Below are 16,535 nucleotides of genomic sequence, written 5' to 3'. Positions count from 1 at the left end.
GCCTTCAACTCTGCTTTAACCGCGCGTATCTTGTTGTACCATTTTTCTTCTTCTTGCAAACAAATAGACGTGAACACGCGCGAACCCATTCCTCGTTCCCAACTCCGCACGCGTACCCCCGGTTCTCGCTATCGGTCGGATAATTTCGTAACCTTATTGACGAACATGTGTTTCGACACTTTTTATTTTTTGGCATTTACATTTTCTCGACGCGCAAAAACCATTTTATTGCCACCAGAAACAGAAATATACCGACGATACCAATAAATACCTGACAGTTTCTTAGAATCTATTTTTTGCCAAACAACAAGCCAGACCCCGATGTTTACGGTTATCTCGACGGCCTTCTGTTTCATTAGAAGTAGGGAATTAAAGAAAGTTAGATTTTATTTCACTTTCAATCGTCTATCATGCAGAGATCAAGCGGATAGAGGGAGGAGAGGAAAACAGATATTTGAAGAGAAAATTTGCATAAAACGTTCAAACTAATCGGCGTCCTTTTCGACCAATCGGATTGAGAAAACAGAAGTTATTCCCCGGCGTTAATCAGCAGTTTGCGCATCGAGTTTTAATACCTCGACTGGCAAGCATCTTTTTAATCCGGGAAACAGTATAAAAATTCCGTTTAATAGCATTCTCAGAAGTCAGTAGTTGAGAAAAAGATGAAAAAAAAGCTAATCTTTATTCGTATCTTAATTTTTCATCGTTAACCGACTAAGTAGCCAACTAATGCTAATGATGCTCGTAAAACAATCTTCTACTGGTTTCGATTGCATTACGCATGAACGGGATGCAACAAAGTGTTATCAACTTCTAACGCATAAACAATCCTACGTAGAAAGAAGCGTGCGTGGACTTGTAACTCTTTCGACTTGCTAACTTCGTGCCACCACGAGGTCAAGGTTCGATAAATGGCTTGGCTACCATTCAAAATTTTCCCGCTTTTCTACCAGCGGCTTCGGCTTCTGAATTTTCTCATTTCCTTATCTTCCTACGTTTTTCTCGCCGGTTCGCTCAAAACGAACATATTACCTGTCTTACATCATTTCAGATGATGTCAGACACGTCGAAATATTGTTTCTTGAATGCGAATTATTCTATCGATCATATTACTGTCAATTTGACTAATTTTATGGAAATGAGTAAACCGTTTAGAAAATTGTACGGCAATTTTTTCTCGTAATTGTTGTTTTGCACTAAAATATTTGCGCAATGGTGTAATGTCTGTTTTGGGTATTTTAAATGTCTGACTACTCGTCTCAATAATGCGAATACGCTAAACGCATGTACCCTATCAATTTTAATTGGCTAATTAAAGTAAAAGTGTTACCAATTTTTAACGTCACTTGTAATCATTGCGTGTGTCTTGTTTTCCAGACAACAAAATAATTAAACGTACGACAAATGCCATATTATATACCTATAACCGTTTTTATCGTTTCTTACATAAAATTTCCTAGTTCGATTTTTATTTCGAACGTGGCATATTTAAATGTAATCGACTAACCGCGAATACTAGTAGAATAGAGACAGAAGTACGAGTAAAAAAGTGAAAGTAACAGGCGGTTGACAACGCGAAAAGAAAGGGAAAAATACCCTGACGGCATATTAATTCGTTGAAAAGAAAAAGCATCGGGGGTAGTCGGGAGGGAGAAAAATGGCCTACTAGAAAACGAATCAAGATCTGTTCGATGGAAGTAGTAATTATTCTAACATTTCGTACTTTCGGTTACCTTGTCCCAAGCTCGTAATCTTTCTTCTACGAAGGCCATAACGTTTTTCTCACAATTTCTATCAGATCTCATAGAAAATAAAGAGAGAAAGAGAAAGAGAGAGGGACAAGGTTCACCTTGATTTTTAAACATAGTAACACACTTCGTTTTCGATCGAGTGGATTGTTGTTAATCAACGCGGAAAAATGGTACATTCAACGTCAGACGCATGTAGGTAGGCTGATATTCTGCGAGGCAATAATTTTCCTGGCGGCGGTATACTGTTTTCGAAAATTTCTGCTTTTGTTTTGCAACGGTACGTGGTCACCCGTATGTGCCACTGTAAATACGGATAAAGCTGACCCGAATGATGTAAGAACACCGGCTGCGCGTTGCAATATTGTTGCGTTTAAACAATATAATTCACGCGCAAAACTTTTCCACTTTGGATAAGACTGTGCAAATGGCCCACGATAAAGACCGCCTATGGTCGTGAAAATCGGTGGAAAAAAACCAGGCATGGCTTTATCGCGGTTCGCAGTTGTAAATCTAAAAATATCTGGCATCATCAAATTGAACATTTATGAGCATTAGTGCGACAAAGTGTACCGTATCGCAATATCGGGAGCAACAATGCGAAATAAGATTTTTTTAGTAATCGTTCTGAGAAAACTCTTTTCTATATCTAATTAGTGTATCGTTGTACTTTGGAATTACAGTTGAACAATCGTTATAAAAGGTACCAAGCCATAATTGGACTGTGTTTCGATAAAATCGCGTTGGGAATAAGAAATGCAGAAAGATTGTGCTAGAAACAATACACTGTGCTTAGAAACAATAGTGTGCGAAGATTGGTGTCACACTGCATTTCTGTCATAACGTAATGGTTCGAGATTAACATTTAGTTGCTCTGGTGAAACCATAACGGTACACCAAGTGAATTTTCAGGTTGTATATGGAACTGAATGTTGCACATTTGTATACAATTGAAGGCAATTATCAAATCATAAAATTGTTGACGTAATTAGGGTTTATTGAAGCTCTTAACACCTGTTACTCGAAGGCAACATTCTGACGATCTTTACACCGTTCCACGATACACTAGAACACCCATTAGAGCGGTTTAGCGGCTTAACGGTTTAAAAGAGCCATAATATCTAAGACCGCTTCTGAATGAACTGATCTTGGAATGCGAACTAATTCATAATTATGATTACGAGTAAGATTTATGAAAATCCTACGACTTCATTACGTGTATACTACTTCTTTAAATGATAGCGATCATAATAAAAATGTTGTTCCACCGATGTTTCATCATTGTCTAAGTAATAAATGAATTCCTCCCACCTGAATTGCTTCACGGAAGACAAATTTAAAAGAGCCTAACCATTAATTAAAACGAAAAAAAGTTCTTCTTATCTAAATGGCATTCCTCTTGCCGCATTCTTGAAAACGTATGCAAGCCCGCACTCTCGTCGAATGCCTTTATCGGCGAAATAAATCCGCGCACGTTCAATATCAGGGAGATTGTGCAAGCAACACGAACAATTCGCGTACTTCGAGACCGACTTAAATCCGCAGGCTGTGAAACAGATTCATTCACAACTTACCGTGAACGCAGCTTAGAACATTACGGAAAATTCGAAGAGCTTCGGGAGGAATATCGTAAATCTAGATGATCCCTAGATGCGAAGATATTCGCAAGCCGAAAAGTAAAATTGACAAGTACGAGCGGAACGATGTTCGAGCTTTGGAGTCGGGGGAAGCTACTACCTCGAATTGTTTCGCAATTGCGAGAAACGAAAATCGAAAATCACCGCGGATTTTCGATGCACCCTGATAGAAAACCGTAGATCGAAAACTACTCTAGCAGTAGTAGTAGTGTACTCGTAACGCGAAATGGGTATACCCGTTTGGCGTGTTTCAGATCTGGTTGAAGTTGAAAAACAGGTTCGATCGATTGAAAAATTGACGATCGTCGCGAAAACATGACGCGCGAACGGTCGCGTTTTCGATTCTGGAATCTGTCACTCGCAGCATTCGCGGCACACCTTGCCGCGGGATACGGTGGATTAGAAAGTCCTCGTGGAACGATCGACTCGTAAATGCTTCAATCGTTTCACAACGAAACGCTCTGAGACGTAAGCGTATACTATGCAGTCTTTACGCTACCACCAGACTTGGATTTATGGTCTCGTAACGCGTAGACGGTCATCTTTACATCGTCGAAAGCCACGTTCGCTCTATTTGTACAAATTTCCGCGGAAACACGTGGCTCACGCAACGATTCGCGGTAAACGTGCCTGGAAAATTCGAAAACTTTTCACTCGCGACGTATCTAACTCAGCTTCTCTTCATTTTGCTTTGGTTCTGAATGAGTATGTTCGAAGCTTCTGCTACAGATTCAACAATTTTGTTATGAATAATTTACAAACCCAAATTTGCTTCCTAATAGTCGTGAAACAAGCGAAGGGGTTGATTTAATGAGAAAATAATTATACCGTGACCTTCATAAGAAGATGCAGCAAGCTTTAAGTTAAGCGCGTAAAGTAGTGCACGATTTTCATATCTGCTTCATAAATCAGTTCTAACGAGCCGTTTCACGTAGTTACTTTTACTAACTACGAGCTTCTGAACGCTTTTACTGAGGTCTTCGTTTGGACAGTGGGACGCGAGGTTAAAGTACTGACGTAAACACTGACCATCTAGCCAAAGTTGGTCCGACTTCGTACGGGCACAGGAAGGCAAACAAAGCCAGTGATTGATTTTAAATAATGCAATGGCATAAGGAAGTAGTCGTGCAAGAATATTTTGCGATAGTCTGACGCACTTCATTCACATCGAGTAGATTACGTTTGCTTCCCTGAGTAAACTCCACTGGACTACTTCACGAGCGCTTTGAATATACTGATCCGTTGTTATCGTAACATCATTCCAACATCATTTCAGTGTGACGGGTCGATCGATGATATTAGTCAGAATGAAATAGTATCGAACTCTGCGAACCATTAAAACCGAATTATCATCGTTTATTTCCTTCGATTTGTTTGATCGAAATGAATTAAATGGTAGATAATTGGTAGCAATAGAATGATTAGCCGATTCTCAGCTACCTGGAATTTTAATGTTTCAAAAGGAATCACGGTGTGTAACCATAATTCAGCGCAGCTGTGTCTAACAAAATCATAGCTCGTAACGCTAATTGTTTGCATTCTTCCGTTCTGTGTCACTGTTCGAAACAATTAGACGTTATATTAGGAGTACGTCACAGCAGGGGAGTCTGTTTTATTCCCTGGTGAAAACGATCGAGCACAGATCATAGCTCGAGATTTACGTATAAAGTATAAGTTACGGCCGTGAGCCAGTAAAGAGTTTTAACGAGAAAGTACACTATATATGGTGTATGAAAAATTATCCTCATAATGCCTGCTAGTATAACATTTTTTCTATACTTCTTTGCCCGTAATGAATAGTATACAGCAGTGAAGAATAAATGTAATACCTTAAACGAAATTACGTTTCAGAGATCGTATATAACAAAACTACCAACAGCCGTGCTTTTTAACACACACGTACAAGGCTGAACGCAAGGATGCAAGAGTTGATCGCGTTTTCCAATAACTTGCTAATAGTGAAACCTCGTGTGGAAAACTCTGTGCACGCATTCTTTTCAGTACTTTACCAATTGCTTTAGGCGTATTTTGCCTTCCTCAGTTTAATTGCACCAACTAACATTCTTGAACACCTAAGAAAACAAAAATTCTATGATACTTGTAATCATCGCGATTTGAGAGAAATAGGGTGCTCAAATTTGCTTAAAAGGTGACCAATGAGTGGAATTCCAAGTCCTATCAGTATACGTATATTGAATTTTAATAAAAAATAGCGGTAGTCTTACGTTTAAAATGTAATTCGATACGCTATACTTTACTTTACTTTGTGTTACTGCGCTTGTAAAAAATATAAATATTCGTAGAATGTGTATTTTAGTTTAACCGATATTGATAATTGGACTTCTTATCGTTGTTGATGTGTTGCATAATTCAGACATCCTTAAATTTGAAATTTGCAACAAAAAACGTGTGCTAGTTTTAGTTTCCATAAAACTAACAGAGACTTTCTTACGTGTGTTGTCTGTGTTTACGACAACATAAACAGGTGTTTCCTTTATTTATTATCACATTCGTTAACACATTTCGTGTAATTACACGTGATATTGAACTTGGAATTTATAATTTTATGGCTTGCACTTAATTGTGCCGACTTTCGTTGATAATAATATTTTCCACATTCACTTTGTTTATTTTACTTTTGTAATTAGTCAATCTGTCCTTGTTAATTATGCCGTTTTTCATAATTACTGTGTTTGAACTTGATTTGCCTAACTCAAGGTAATCCTATTTTTAATAAATTTTCATTTTTCACAGAATCTACGAAACGTTTCTAACTTCAACTTCTCTCGATCCTCACAGTTTCTCGTTTGCGCAATGTCACGCTTACGAATAATCAAAATGTTAGTTAGGGTAATTAAATTGAGAAGGACGCCATACTGCCTCACCTTCTACTGCATATCTTATATTACACTTTTTACTTTAAGCTAAAATATCCAGAAAAATGATCCTTATCCGCCTTCGAAGTTGTTTTTCCTTGAAACCCCAATATTTAAATTCCTATTAGTTAGCCAACCAGACGAGTCTTATCCTCTGTACATCCATTCAATCCTGCAACCTGTTGCGCGGTTCGACTCGAACGAATCGCGAGGACGGTAAGTCACCAAACCGGATGTTCTTTCGAAAGTCGCGAGTACACAACGAATACTATCAGTTCCATATGGTTTACCTTGCGAACCTTTCCAGGCATCGACGTTCATTACACCCCAACAAAGAATTCCTCCGTGACCATTCCAATCCGCCAAGAAAACCCTTCGATCTCCGAAACTCTTCAATCGAAGACCTATGCACCTGTGTACATGGGCGCTGCCGTTCCCTAAACGTAACAGAGCGTCAGCCAAAATGAGCGGCTCGGGTAACAATTTCAAATTCAGTTGGCGTGTTCACGCGAAACACCTTTCGCACGTACGATTCTTTATCTCCGCCGCGACGCTGCTTCTCGAATATTCGTATCGTTCGATAACGGTGTCGCTACCTTACACGACCTGCTATCAAGTCGAGGCAAAGCACAGATAGTCGACCGTAAAGTTTCAGTGAAAACTCGCGGCCGCGCATCTCCACGAGACGGAGACATGCTGTACCATTCGCTTGGGATTACCGTTATCCATGTTTGAATTCGGTGATCCAGGGAGAACAAGGATCGAAGGTTTGCGCTCGGGGTATAGGTGAGAAGAGTCGAGTCTCGTTTAGAGAAGGAAACTTGAAAGGATGTTCCCAGCCGGGCAAATAACTGATTCGTATTGGCCAAGTTACTTAACGTTCGAATTACTGGCGATCGAAACCTATTTATTTATACTGTGGAAAGTCAAACGAGAGGTACACGGAAAAGTACACAAGATGCAAGGAGAGAAACGTATATTACCCGTGGTAAATTGGCCATTTTTACCACTCTAGTATTCCAGTGTCAGATTCAAGCGACTTGAAGTCAACTACCCAACTTGGCTATTGAAGATGAGCGTAGAAACTTAAAAGGACTTTTCAGGTCAAATAAATAACAGACTCACGGGTTGGTAAAGTGATCTCGCGTTATTCGAGTTCAAGTAACTTGATCAATCGGAGCATAATGATCACGAGATCGATCGAGGGCCCGCGATGCTCTCGATCCCGACACACAGACTAACCCCCAGGCCGCACGATTCGACCGGAACCTTTAAATTCACTTTTACAGCGAGCACGTCATACTGTTGTGTACACGAATACGCGGTGACGATTTCACGTTACACTTTCTGCGCTTGGCAAGCCACTGTTTTCGTGCGTATCCGATTTCTCGCGATCAGCTTTTTCCACCGATGTCGTTGATGGGCGCGAGCGAGCGCACGAACTCGTACGGAATACCGATACCCGATAACTTTTAAAATAAATGAGGTCACCAGTGATAAATATTAAATAACTGTACATGTGCAGCCCGCGCTAACTGCACGCGTGTATACACCTGGCTCTCGATACCTTTGCGAACTGATTGAGGAACGAGTTACAAGGAAATGCTCCGTTCGATCGCCTCGAAATAGAACACGATGGATCTATGCATGCGATCGACAAGTTTCTAATAGTCGATTCACCAAAGCCACTGATTAGAAGAAAACAAAAGGAAATGAAGTAGAGTAGATACAAAGACCTACTCATCGTGAAAAGAGATTCGGGGGGGTTCATGTACAGTTATAAGTACGTAACTAAACTTCTAAACGACCTATCAAGATCAATCAAGGAACGAAAAATAAATAAGTAAAAGTTAATACACTTACGTGTTTACAGTCCTTATATCGATCGTCTATCGTCCAGAGGATGCGATCTTTCTTTCTGTTCTCCACGGGTCTTCTTCCGATCTCTACGCCGCCCCAGCGCTCTTCCTCCTTCCCTCACTTATTCGATCGGCAGCACGCGATCGACTGACGTCCGCGGGCCGTCGACAAGACCAAAATGACGGTGCTCGAAACGATTGCTCTACCACGGACCGAGAACAACACTCTACCAGCTACCGTGTTTCTTTTATGTTAATGTTCGCCGACTTTTTTCTTTCTCTCTTTCGCGTTTATTATTTTTCTTTTTTTTTGCTTCTACCGTATCATGCCACCACGAGGACCGCACGAAAGCACGATACGAACAAGGATTCACGTTAAGGGGCAAGTGAAACTAGAGAGGAGGGGAGGGTACGAACGGTAATCGCGAACGTGTAGATCGGAGTTAAACGACGGACTTTTCGAAAGCGTGGAAAAAGCGTAGAGATTGTTCGGCAAAGTAGCTACATCCGAACGGTACGGGGGTTCGGAGACAACTGAGCCTACCGCCGGACTTTGGAATCGGTGAGCAGTCTTGCGTCGGTTCGCCGGACTCGCGAAGACTTCTCGAGTTCGAGGCTCCGTAAAGTCGCGCTCGTTGTTTTCTTCTGTCTTTCTCCTTCCTTCTTTCTCTGTCACTATCTCTCCCACCGTGCCTCCTTCTCACTCTCTGTACGGATACACGGTACACCAAGTGCACGGTATACAAGCGCGTTCTACCTTCGCGACGAGCCTCGCTTCTGTTCCTCCTGTTTCTCCTTCTGCTCCTTTTGTCCGTTCGCCCCGTGGCTTTTCTGTGTTGCTACACAGCCCGCGCCGCGCCGCATGCGGAGCCACCACCGAACCGCAAGCGTCGCGGCCTACCCAGCGCACGCACGTGCGTGTCTCGCGACTTTGCCCGCGTACGACCCGATCGCGGTGGTACCGATGGAAATCGAGTATTGTTTGCTCGCCGTCTGCCATGTTCCGCTCATTTGTCTGAAACAGTTCAGTATTGATACTTATTCCGTGTTTTTCCTCTTGCGCCAATTATCTTCACCGCTCTTCACAGTCAAAACTTTCTAATGAATTTCCTAAAAAGAAGATAGCATTAGAGTAGAATCAGTGATAAGAAACGATAGTAATAAGATGCGAATTACCATTCGATCGTACCGCCTGCGAAAAAAACTTATATACAAACATATTTTGTTCTTAGTTATAAGAAACGATTGGTTGACTTATTGAGAAATTTAATCAAAGTAACTTACCAGAATACTGTATTCCGTTTGACTGCCGCAATTTTCACAAGAAATCGTACATTGAGATATTTAAGTTACACAGCATAATCCACCTTCTTCGGGCTTTAGATATCCCCTCGTCTCAGATAGCGATAGTGCAGCAAATACCTATTTCGCAAATATTGTAAACTATTATCATACTGTCGTCACAAGGGTTATAAAAATTGCACTTATTATATAATCTAAATAATATAACATACCATTAATAGATATATAGACTAAGTCACGGATGAAACATATGTAAATGCAAGGATAAAAACGGTACTTAGATAATGATACACGCATAATAAAATCTATGAGTAGTGTGGTGCATTGTATAGCAATACACGGTTCGTGAATATTAATAACACACGCGGAAACTTAATGATCACACTCAGTGACTAATGATCAAACCAGAATGTCGACAATTGATCGAGCAGTTCCGTGTGCCAGAAATATTTCGTTTCGATTGAAAAGTTTTCTTAGCAATTCGATATCAAATTTTTCTAATAAGGGATCATATTAAAATACCAATGATCAGTTTAGATGAAATCTGTTACATTGAATTAGGACTGTAGATATAATTTACCTGTTTTACATTCCTTGTAATACTTGAAACAGCAAAAGAGGGGGGTAACAACTTAACGAACAAACTTGACGAACTAATGAGTCATCTTTCTGAAAGAGTCTCTATTTTAAATATACAATAAGTTGTATACACCAAATGTATTCCCTGTTTGCAGACGCGTGATATACCTGAAAATAACTGTTTTTCTAATCGAGGTCTGCCCATCTGCAAATGATTAACTTTATAATCTTATTATATTTAGCTTATGGAACAAGATGATTACGTAATAAATTTTCCTGTCGAAAATGAAGTCGTTATCTCGAGGAATAATCGTATAATTCGGGTAAACGTCAAACCTCACTCTCATCTGTTTATGGAGCCCTGAATCATCGACCGATTATAATCGGTACTGTGCCTTATAATGAGCTACTTAAGTTGTGTATACGAATGCATTAAAAGTCGCAGACGGTAGGTCGCGATGTGTGCACTCCAATACGATCCTTTTGTCGTCGTTGAATCAGTACGTGATCGGTATATAGTAAGAACGCCAGCTTTACGACCTTTAGGAGGGATCTCGAGTGACCGTAAAGAAGCTTCGAATTGTCCAACCCCGAAGGAATTACCTAAGGAATTTTATGGTTTTTGACCTGAGAGATCCTGTTACCGGACAATTTTCTCAAGAAATGACCTTTCTCTTTTCTCGCCGCAGGAAAAATTTGTGCTCTGTTTCCTAGAAAGGCATAACACTACTAGTTACTTCATAAGGATCTCGTAACAATTTGAAAAGGCTATTGCAGCGACCAACGGTTTTTGTTTTTGCTAATGGTACAAATATACGATTCAACGTATGCAATACGCTTTACGTATATGAAATTCAATAGCAAGGTGAACACCAAATTACAATTTGCTTAAACCCTTTCATCGAATGATAATTTATAATTTGTTTACTTTCCTTTCAAGTTCGTTGAAACAATTGTACTGTTTCATCAAAGTGAATCATGTTGATCCGCCTTAGTGAGGCAATAAGGATGTAGTCCAGGTACGCATAATAAAATCTAAAGCTCGTGTATGTAAAGTCACATCCTTGGAGTATCCCTGAGAGGCCCTCGGATGCCATCAGTGTTTTTCCATTACACAATCGTTAACTGAACCTATCGACACTGATTTCTAGAACGCTCGCCTGTAAACGCTATGAGAACACCTTGAAGATGACCACACCTTCGATGGATACTTTTCGTATATCTTTCAGATTTGTCCCTTGAAATAAACAATGAGTATTATATACCTTGATTTAGATGGTAATGAAAGTAACGATTGAAATTAAAAAAAAAAATGGATAGAATGTTGTTGCAAGATTAATTTATTATTCGATACGATGGATGTAATATTTTGTCGTACGGAATAGAAATTTGTCTGAAATTTCCACCAAGTAGGCCATGGCTTTGTGGCCCGTTCCCGTAGATTATGACATCAATACTTTTTGCGTAACACCAGTGAGCGACAAATGCCTAAGTTAGGTTAATATTCAGGATGCACCACCGGACCGATCAGCTGCGCAGATTATACACGTTACAAAGTTATTTACACATTCAGGGTATTCTATACAAAGAATAAAAATTTTTGGAGCGGAGGCTGAAGATATCCATTGCTTGGGCCCTCGATTACGTTTGGGGCGAAGTCGTACACACTCTTTTGTTTTTGTGCAAGTTTGTTTCAAGCAGACTGATGATACAGCATTGACAGTCTGAAACTAAAGCTTTATCATTTCACTGAAATTTCGACTTCCATACATCACATTAATTTTGCACTTTTATCATTTATGATTTGTAAACTGACTGTTGTTAAGTAATAATTCCAGGAAACATTGGCCATATACTTTATAATCTAAGAGTTTAATCCTCTGTGCATATTAGAAAATATTTAAAGTCCTTGAGCTTTTAGTATTGTACTGGCCGGCTTAACATTTTAAGTAGTGGTTTATAGATTAGCTTAGGAGCGTCGATGGCCCACAGAAAGTCTATGTGGTTAAATTTCTTAAATGGCACATGAAAAATAATTGGTTTATTTGGTAACTTGCTGACTAATTTAATTACATCCTGAAATGGAAATAAATAATAACGATAGAATAAAAGGATGGGAGCACTTAAGTATCTGCATTTTGTGAAATTTTCTGAAACACGCACAATGCGACTAGAAAACCAATCGTTGTCCCCGCAAAACAGCACAATTGGAACTACAACGTTCGATACATTATACTCAGGTGGTTTGATACTATTGTACATCACCATGTTTTGCCTTTCACCATAATCGTATTGTCTAAAATATCCAGATTGGATTTCTTGAGCGAAATGAACCAAGGTCTTGGTAGACGTACCAGCTGGTGTATGGTTCAAAATCGTCGGCAACAGCGTCTGTGTAACAATTAAAATGTTTGTGTAAACAAGTAAAAATTAGCGTTAGTGGGCATAGATCTTTGCATGCGCTTATACAACACGTGTACTCACATAATTAAATTGCGCTTTGTCGAAGCCAACGAGAACAAACATCGAGTTAGCGCAAATTTTTTCTTCCAAGAAGTTAAAGTAACACAAATATTTTGCTAAGAATTTTATTACAAAATTCTGCGGCAAAAACTCGCCCTCCCCGAGTAAAGAGAAGATTACCTGAGTGGAAACATTGCGATAAAAATTGGAGCGTTTCATCGAGCTAACTATTGTAGTCGTTTGCTTAACATTGTTATTTTCTACCTTATAGCTAGTTGCTAACGGTGCTAAGTACCGTAAAGGGCTCTGTACGTGTTTCATGAACACTACTGGGGCAAAATTATACACCGATTGCAACAGTCCTGCTATTTGCGGCCGTTCGCTGGCCATCACGTAGAAGCACGTTGTACCCATCGAGAATCCAATATACGCTCTCAACATATTCTCCTTCAGTCTTACAATGTAGGTGATCATCGCCGGTAGATCATAAATACCCGACTCATGAAAGCTACACAAACATATTATTAAATAATTTTCTTAATAATTAAATAATTATTAAGTATGTTAAATTTTTATGAAAATGTTTGTTAATCGTTACTTATTACATACGTAAGTTACAGTTTTTCTATAGCAATAGGAAAGCTATCAGTAGAGTAGCAGTCAGTATATAATTAGTTCTTACGAATACCTGAAGTCCCAAAACTTCGGATCATCCTCAGACAAGGTAGTGTGAGCTCTTGAATAAGTATTGCCACGAAAATTTCCAAACCATACATCGTAACCATCATCAGCTAACAAATAAGCTGGAAAAACAAAGAATATATTAATTAACACTGCATGATCCAAAAGTTTCATTACAATTCCAAATGTCTAATTTTTCCTTTAAAATAGACGTGGTATAAATATGTAAAACTAGTCCATTTTCTTTTACCAAGAGATTTCCCTTTCCCAGACAAAACCCAGTCCGCCGAGCTGCCCAATACACCGTGTTGCAAGAAAACCGCGGGCGATCCAGGTTCCCCCGGAATACGATGCATCGTCAAGATGTAACTATCTTCAGTTAATACTACATGTGCTTCAGCCGGGTAACCATCTTTTCTTATTATCTGCAGCTATGTTAAAGAAACAAATATTAATTAGTGTAAAATGTTACGCGATAAATTTATTAATTAATTGTTAATAATAATATTTTTATTCATTGAAATGCTACATCATGTTGTGTAAAAACACTGCTACTACCGTACATAATTTTTCCACGCGTTAGTCATGTTAATTCCAAGAATAAAGATCAAATATTTCGTTAACAATAAGTAAGTATATAAGTTCATTTAGTAACTTAAAAGCTTAACGTGTTTTCCAATTAACAAATTAAAAAAAAATATGGAACTGTACAATGAAACAGAAAATTTCTGCATTTATACCATTTTGCAGACAACTAATTTTCAATGATCATAATTGCAATAATTCACTGGACTCGCGAGCAAAAAAGGGTGAAAGACAAATATACTTTTGGATAAAAAATTTCATTTTCTTTCTTAGCGATTTCGTACCTAATTATGCATATTGTTTACACATAGATTTAAATTTCCTTATGATATCTTAATTTTTGTCTCCCACGTGACAAAACACTGCGTCATCCTCTTAGCTCTCTATTTAAAGAAAGCAAAAGGAAGAAATCGGTCAGTGAAAGAGTAGGCGAATACAACGGTTGTAGGACAACAGAAGTATGCTAAAAACTCTTAGATAATAAATTTAGTGGCATATGTAGGTTTAGAAAGATATGAATTAACATAAACGTAGGCGTTCAAATGATAAAGATCGACACATAGAACGCCTGAACGGTATCGAACCAGCTATTCATCGCCCGTTTAGCAGCACAGTACCGGACATAACAACATTCAGTTGTCCACGCGTCGGCAACACATGAGACCTGCATTGACATATTCGCAGCCATGTATCATCCATGTAACAAAATTCGACGAAAAGGAAGATAATTAAAGAAGATGGTCACTGTTACCGGTAATGCGGTAACATGCGGTACGCATGCTAGTTAACGTATGAACGATATAGGAAGATTATGCAGGCATCATAGTTAGTTTCTGCTGAGACGGTACCGTTGAGTATCAATGCTATGCTACTGTCGTTAAGTAGTTGCACTTCTATTGAGATACGTGTAATAAAGTGAATTTATTGATGCTGGTCCGATACCGTCAGACGTTGTCTTGTTAAGTGGACGACGGCCTTCTTAGTCATTGCGATATCTAGCCAAACGAAACATGATCAATTCCTATAGAGGAAAATGTGTAAAGTTTTGCCCTTCCACATCTTAGATTCGTATGTCACTTTTACTATGATTTATGAATGATATCCTCGAACTTATTGATCGGACCTTGTACATGTTTTATCGCTGCAATAAATGAAGTACGTGTATATATAGTGTATTCCAGCGCATTTCTTATCTATTTGGAAATAAATTGTGAACACACAACAACAATAAAGATTTTAATACGTGATTAAAATTTCATTGCAAAATCATAGTCTCTATTGCGTTTTATGTCTCTAACATATAAAATTAAGATTATAGCACTATCCTTACCGTGTTGAGCTCGACATTGGCAGTATTAGGGGGCATTCCAAGCAAATGCCGCAATCTGGCCATGATACTGAATGAGATCGCAGGAGAAATGACGATAAACAGGTTTAAGAATACAACGATGATGGTTTTCATCCTAAGTATTTTCCAAAAAACAACAAAACAGAAAGAATAGTATTATGAGAAACACTGAGACACTTATTTACAATATCATGCAAATTTATCGAATGTGTTTACTAGCACAAATGTATAAACACCGCTCTTAGACTTCCTTCTAGCAAAGATGAAACGTTAATAATCATTTGTCTTTCCGTTGACCAGAATGATGTTATCACTGGAAATGAGTTTTGAACATTAAACATTACCCGGACACATGATTCATGCAAGACTTAACAGTATAGTTTTCAATGTCAAAAAATGCATTTATTAACACGTTCATTGTCCAAATGCTGAATCACATATGACTGAGATAGAAAAATAAGTATCGTTTACATGTAAAGCGACCCGTACAGATTACCATTTATCATGGGTTGATAATTTGAAGGCAACTCTATCAGTTTTGAACTTTTTATTAATTATATTTACTTAGAAATAATTGTGCGGATTGACACGTGATGCATCGAACATATATAGTTCCCTTAGCCCATTGAAAATCAATTCGGTTGTGCGAACGTTACGATAATATCTAATTAACTTAATAAAACGAAACAAAAAATAACGAAACAAATATTAACACTTCGATAGCGTTGTAATAAACATAATACCCTATTTTTATGAATGATCGATGTGTTGGAACAGGTGCTGTTAGAGCGAGTGAAGGAAAAACAGATTTGAGAACTTTATAGAATGTGGTTATCCGTTTTTTGAATATATGACTAATAATAATTTCAAGATAAAGAAATTGCGAAATTCAACGTGCTCTTATAAATGTATATATACTTTTATGTCAAATAGAAAACACGTTAACTTTTGTTAAACGTGCAGAAATTCAATATTTCCTTTTACATACCTTCAGAGGGAGATTTCAAAATATATAATTGAATTGCACTTCACTTTGTATACTATGGAATACTAGAGAAACGGTTTTATCCGAACTACTTGAATCATCTTATATTACATTTTATCATTTTCAGTAATCAAATAATCTTCTGCCAAAAAAATTAAAGGCTTTCCTAAAATAATATCTTAAATGAATATTTATTATTTATTCATGCGATTACCAAGTATTTTATAATTATTGGAGTGTAATATGTTTACTGTTATGTAAAATCTTGAATTTTTTGACACAACCGTATATTTATTTACCTCACATATGTACACTGTTTAGCACGAATAAGGATACAAATTAGAACGCAATATTACGCTTCGCGCAACTCTTCCATATACTGGCGTCCAATTCGAAGTGTACAATTGTGTCTTGTTGTACGTATTAATTAAAATTTGTTTGTCTACTTCAATTTGTTGTGAAATAATTTGTG

At 38.2% G+C, this 16,535-nt stretch overlaps 1 protein-coding gene across 1 annotated transcript; it reads right to left on the bottom strand.

Annotated features, from left to right (window-relative positions):
- Positions 1-11,918: 11,918 nt before the first annotated feature.
- On the bottom strand, positions 11,919-16,378 carry LOC143422760 (lipase 3-like). Its single transcript, XM_076893698.1, has 8 exons — positions 16,363-16,378; positions 15,061-15,193; positions 13,396-13,576; positions 13,153-13,267; positions 12,729-12,972; positions 12,486-12,644; positions 12,165-12,392; positions 11,919-12,077 (listed from the first exon to the last, which is right to left on the bottom strand). The coding sequence occupies exons 2-8, from the start codon at positions 15,190-15,192 to the stop codon at positions 11,919-11,921; spliced, it is 1,218 nt and encodes a 405-aa protein (XP_076749813.1). The 5' UTR covers position 15,193; positions 16,363-16,378.
- Positions 16,379-16,535: the final 157 nt, after the last annotated feature.

The sequence above is a fragment of the Xylocopa sonorina genome, chromosome 1 (genome assembly GCF_050948175.1).
Source record: "Xylocopa sonorina isolate GNS202 chromosome 1, iyXylSono1_principal, whole genome shotgun sequence".
In the NCBI taxonomy this organism is placed as follows: domain Eukaryota; kingdom Metazoa; phylum Arthropoda; class Insecta; order Hymenoptera; family Apidae; genus Xylocopa; species Xylocopa sonorina.
Note: the sequence above shows the minus strand (reverse complement) of the source record. Positions and strands in the feature narration are given on the sequence as shown.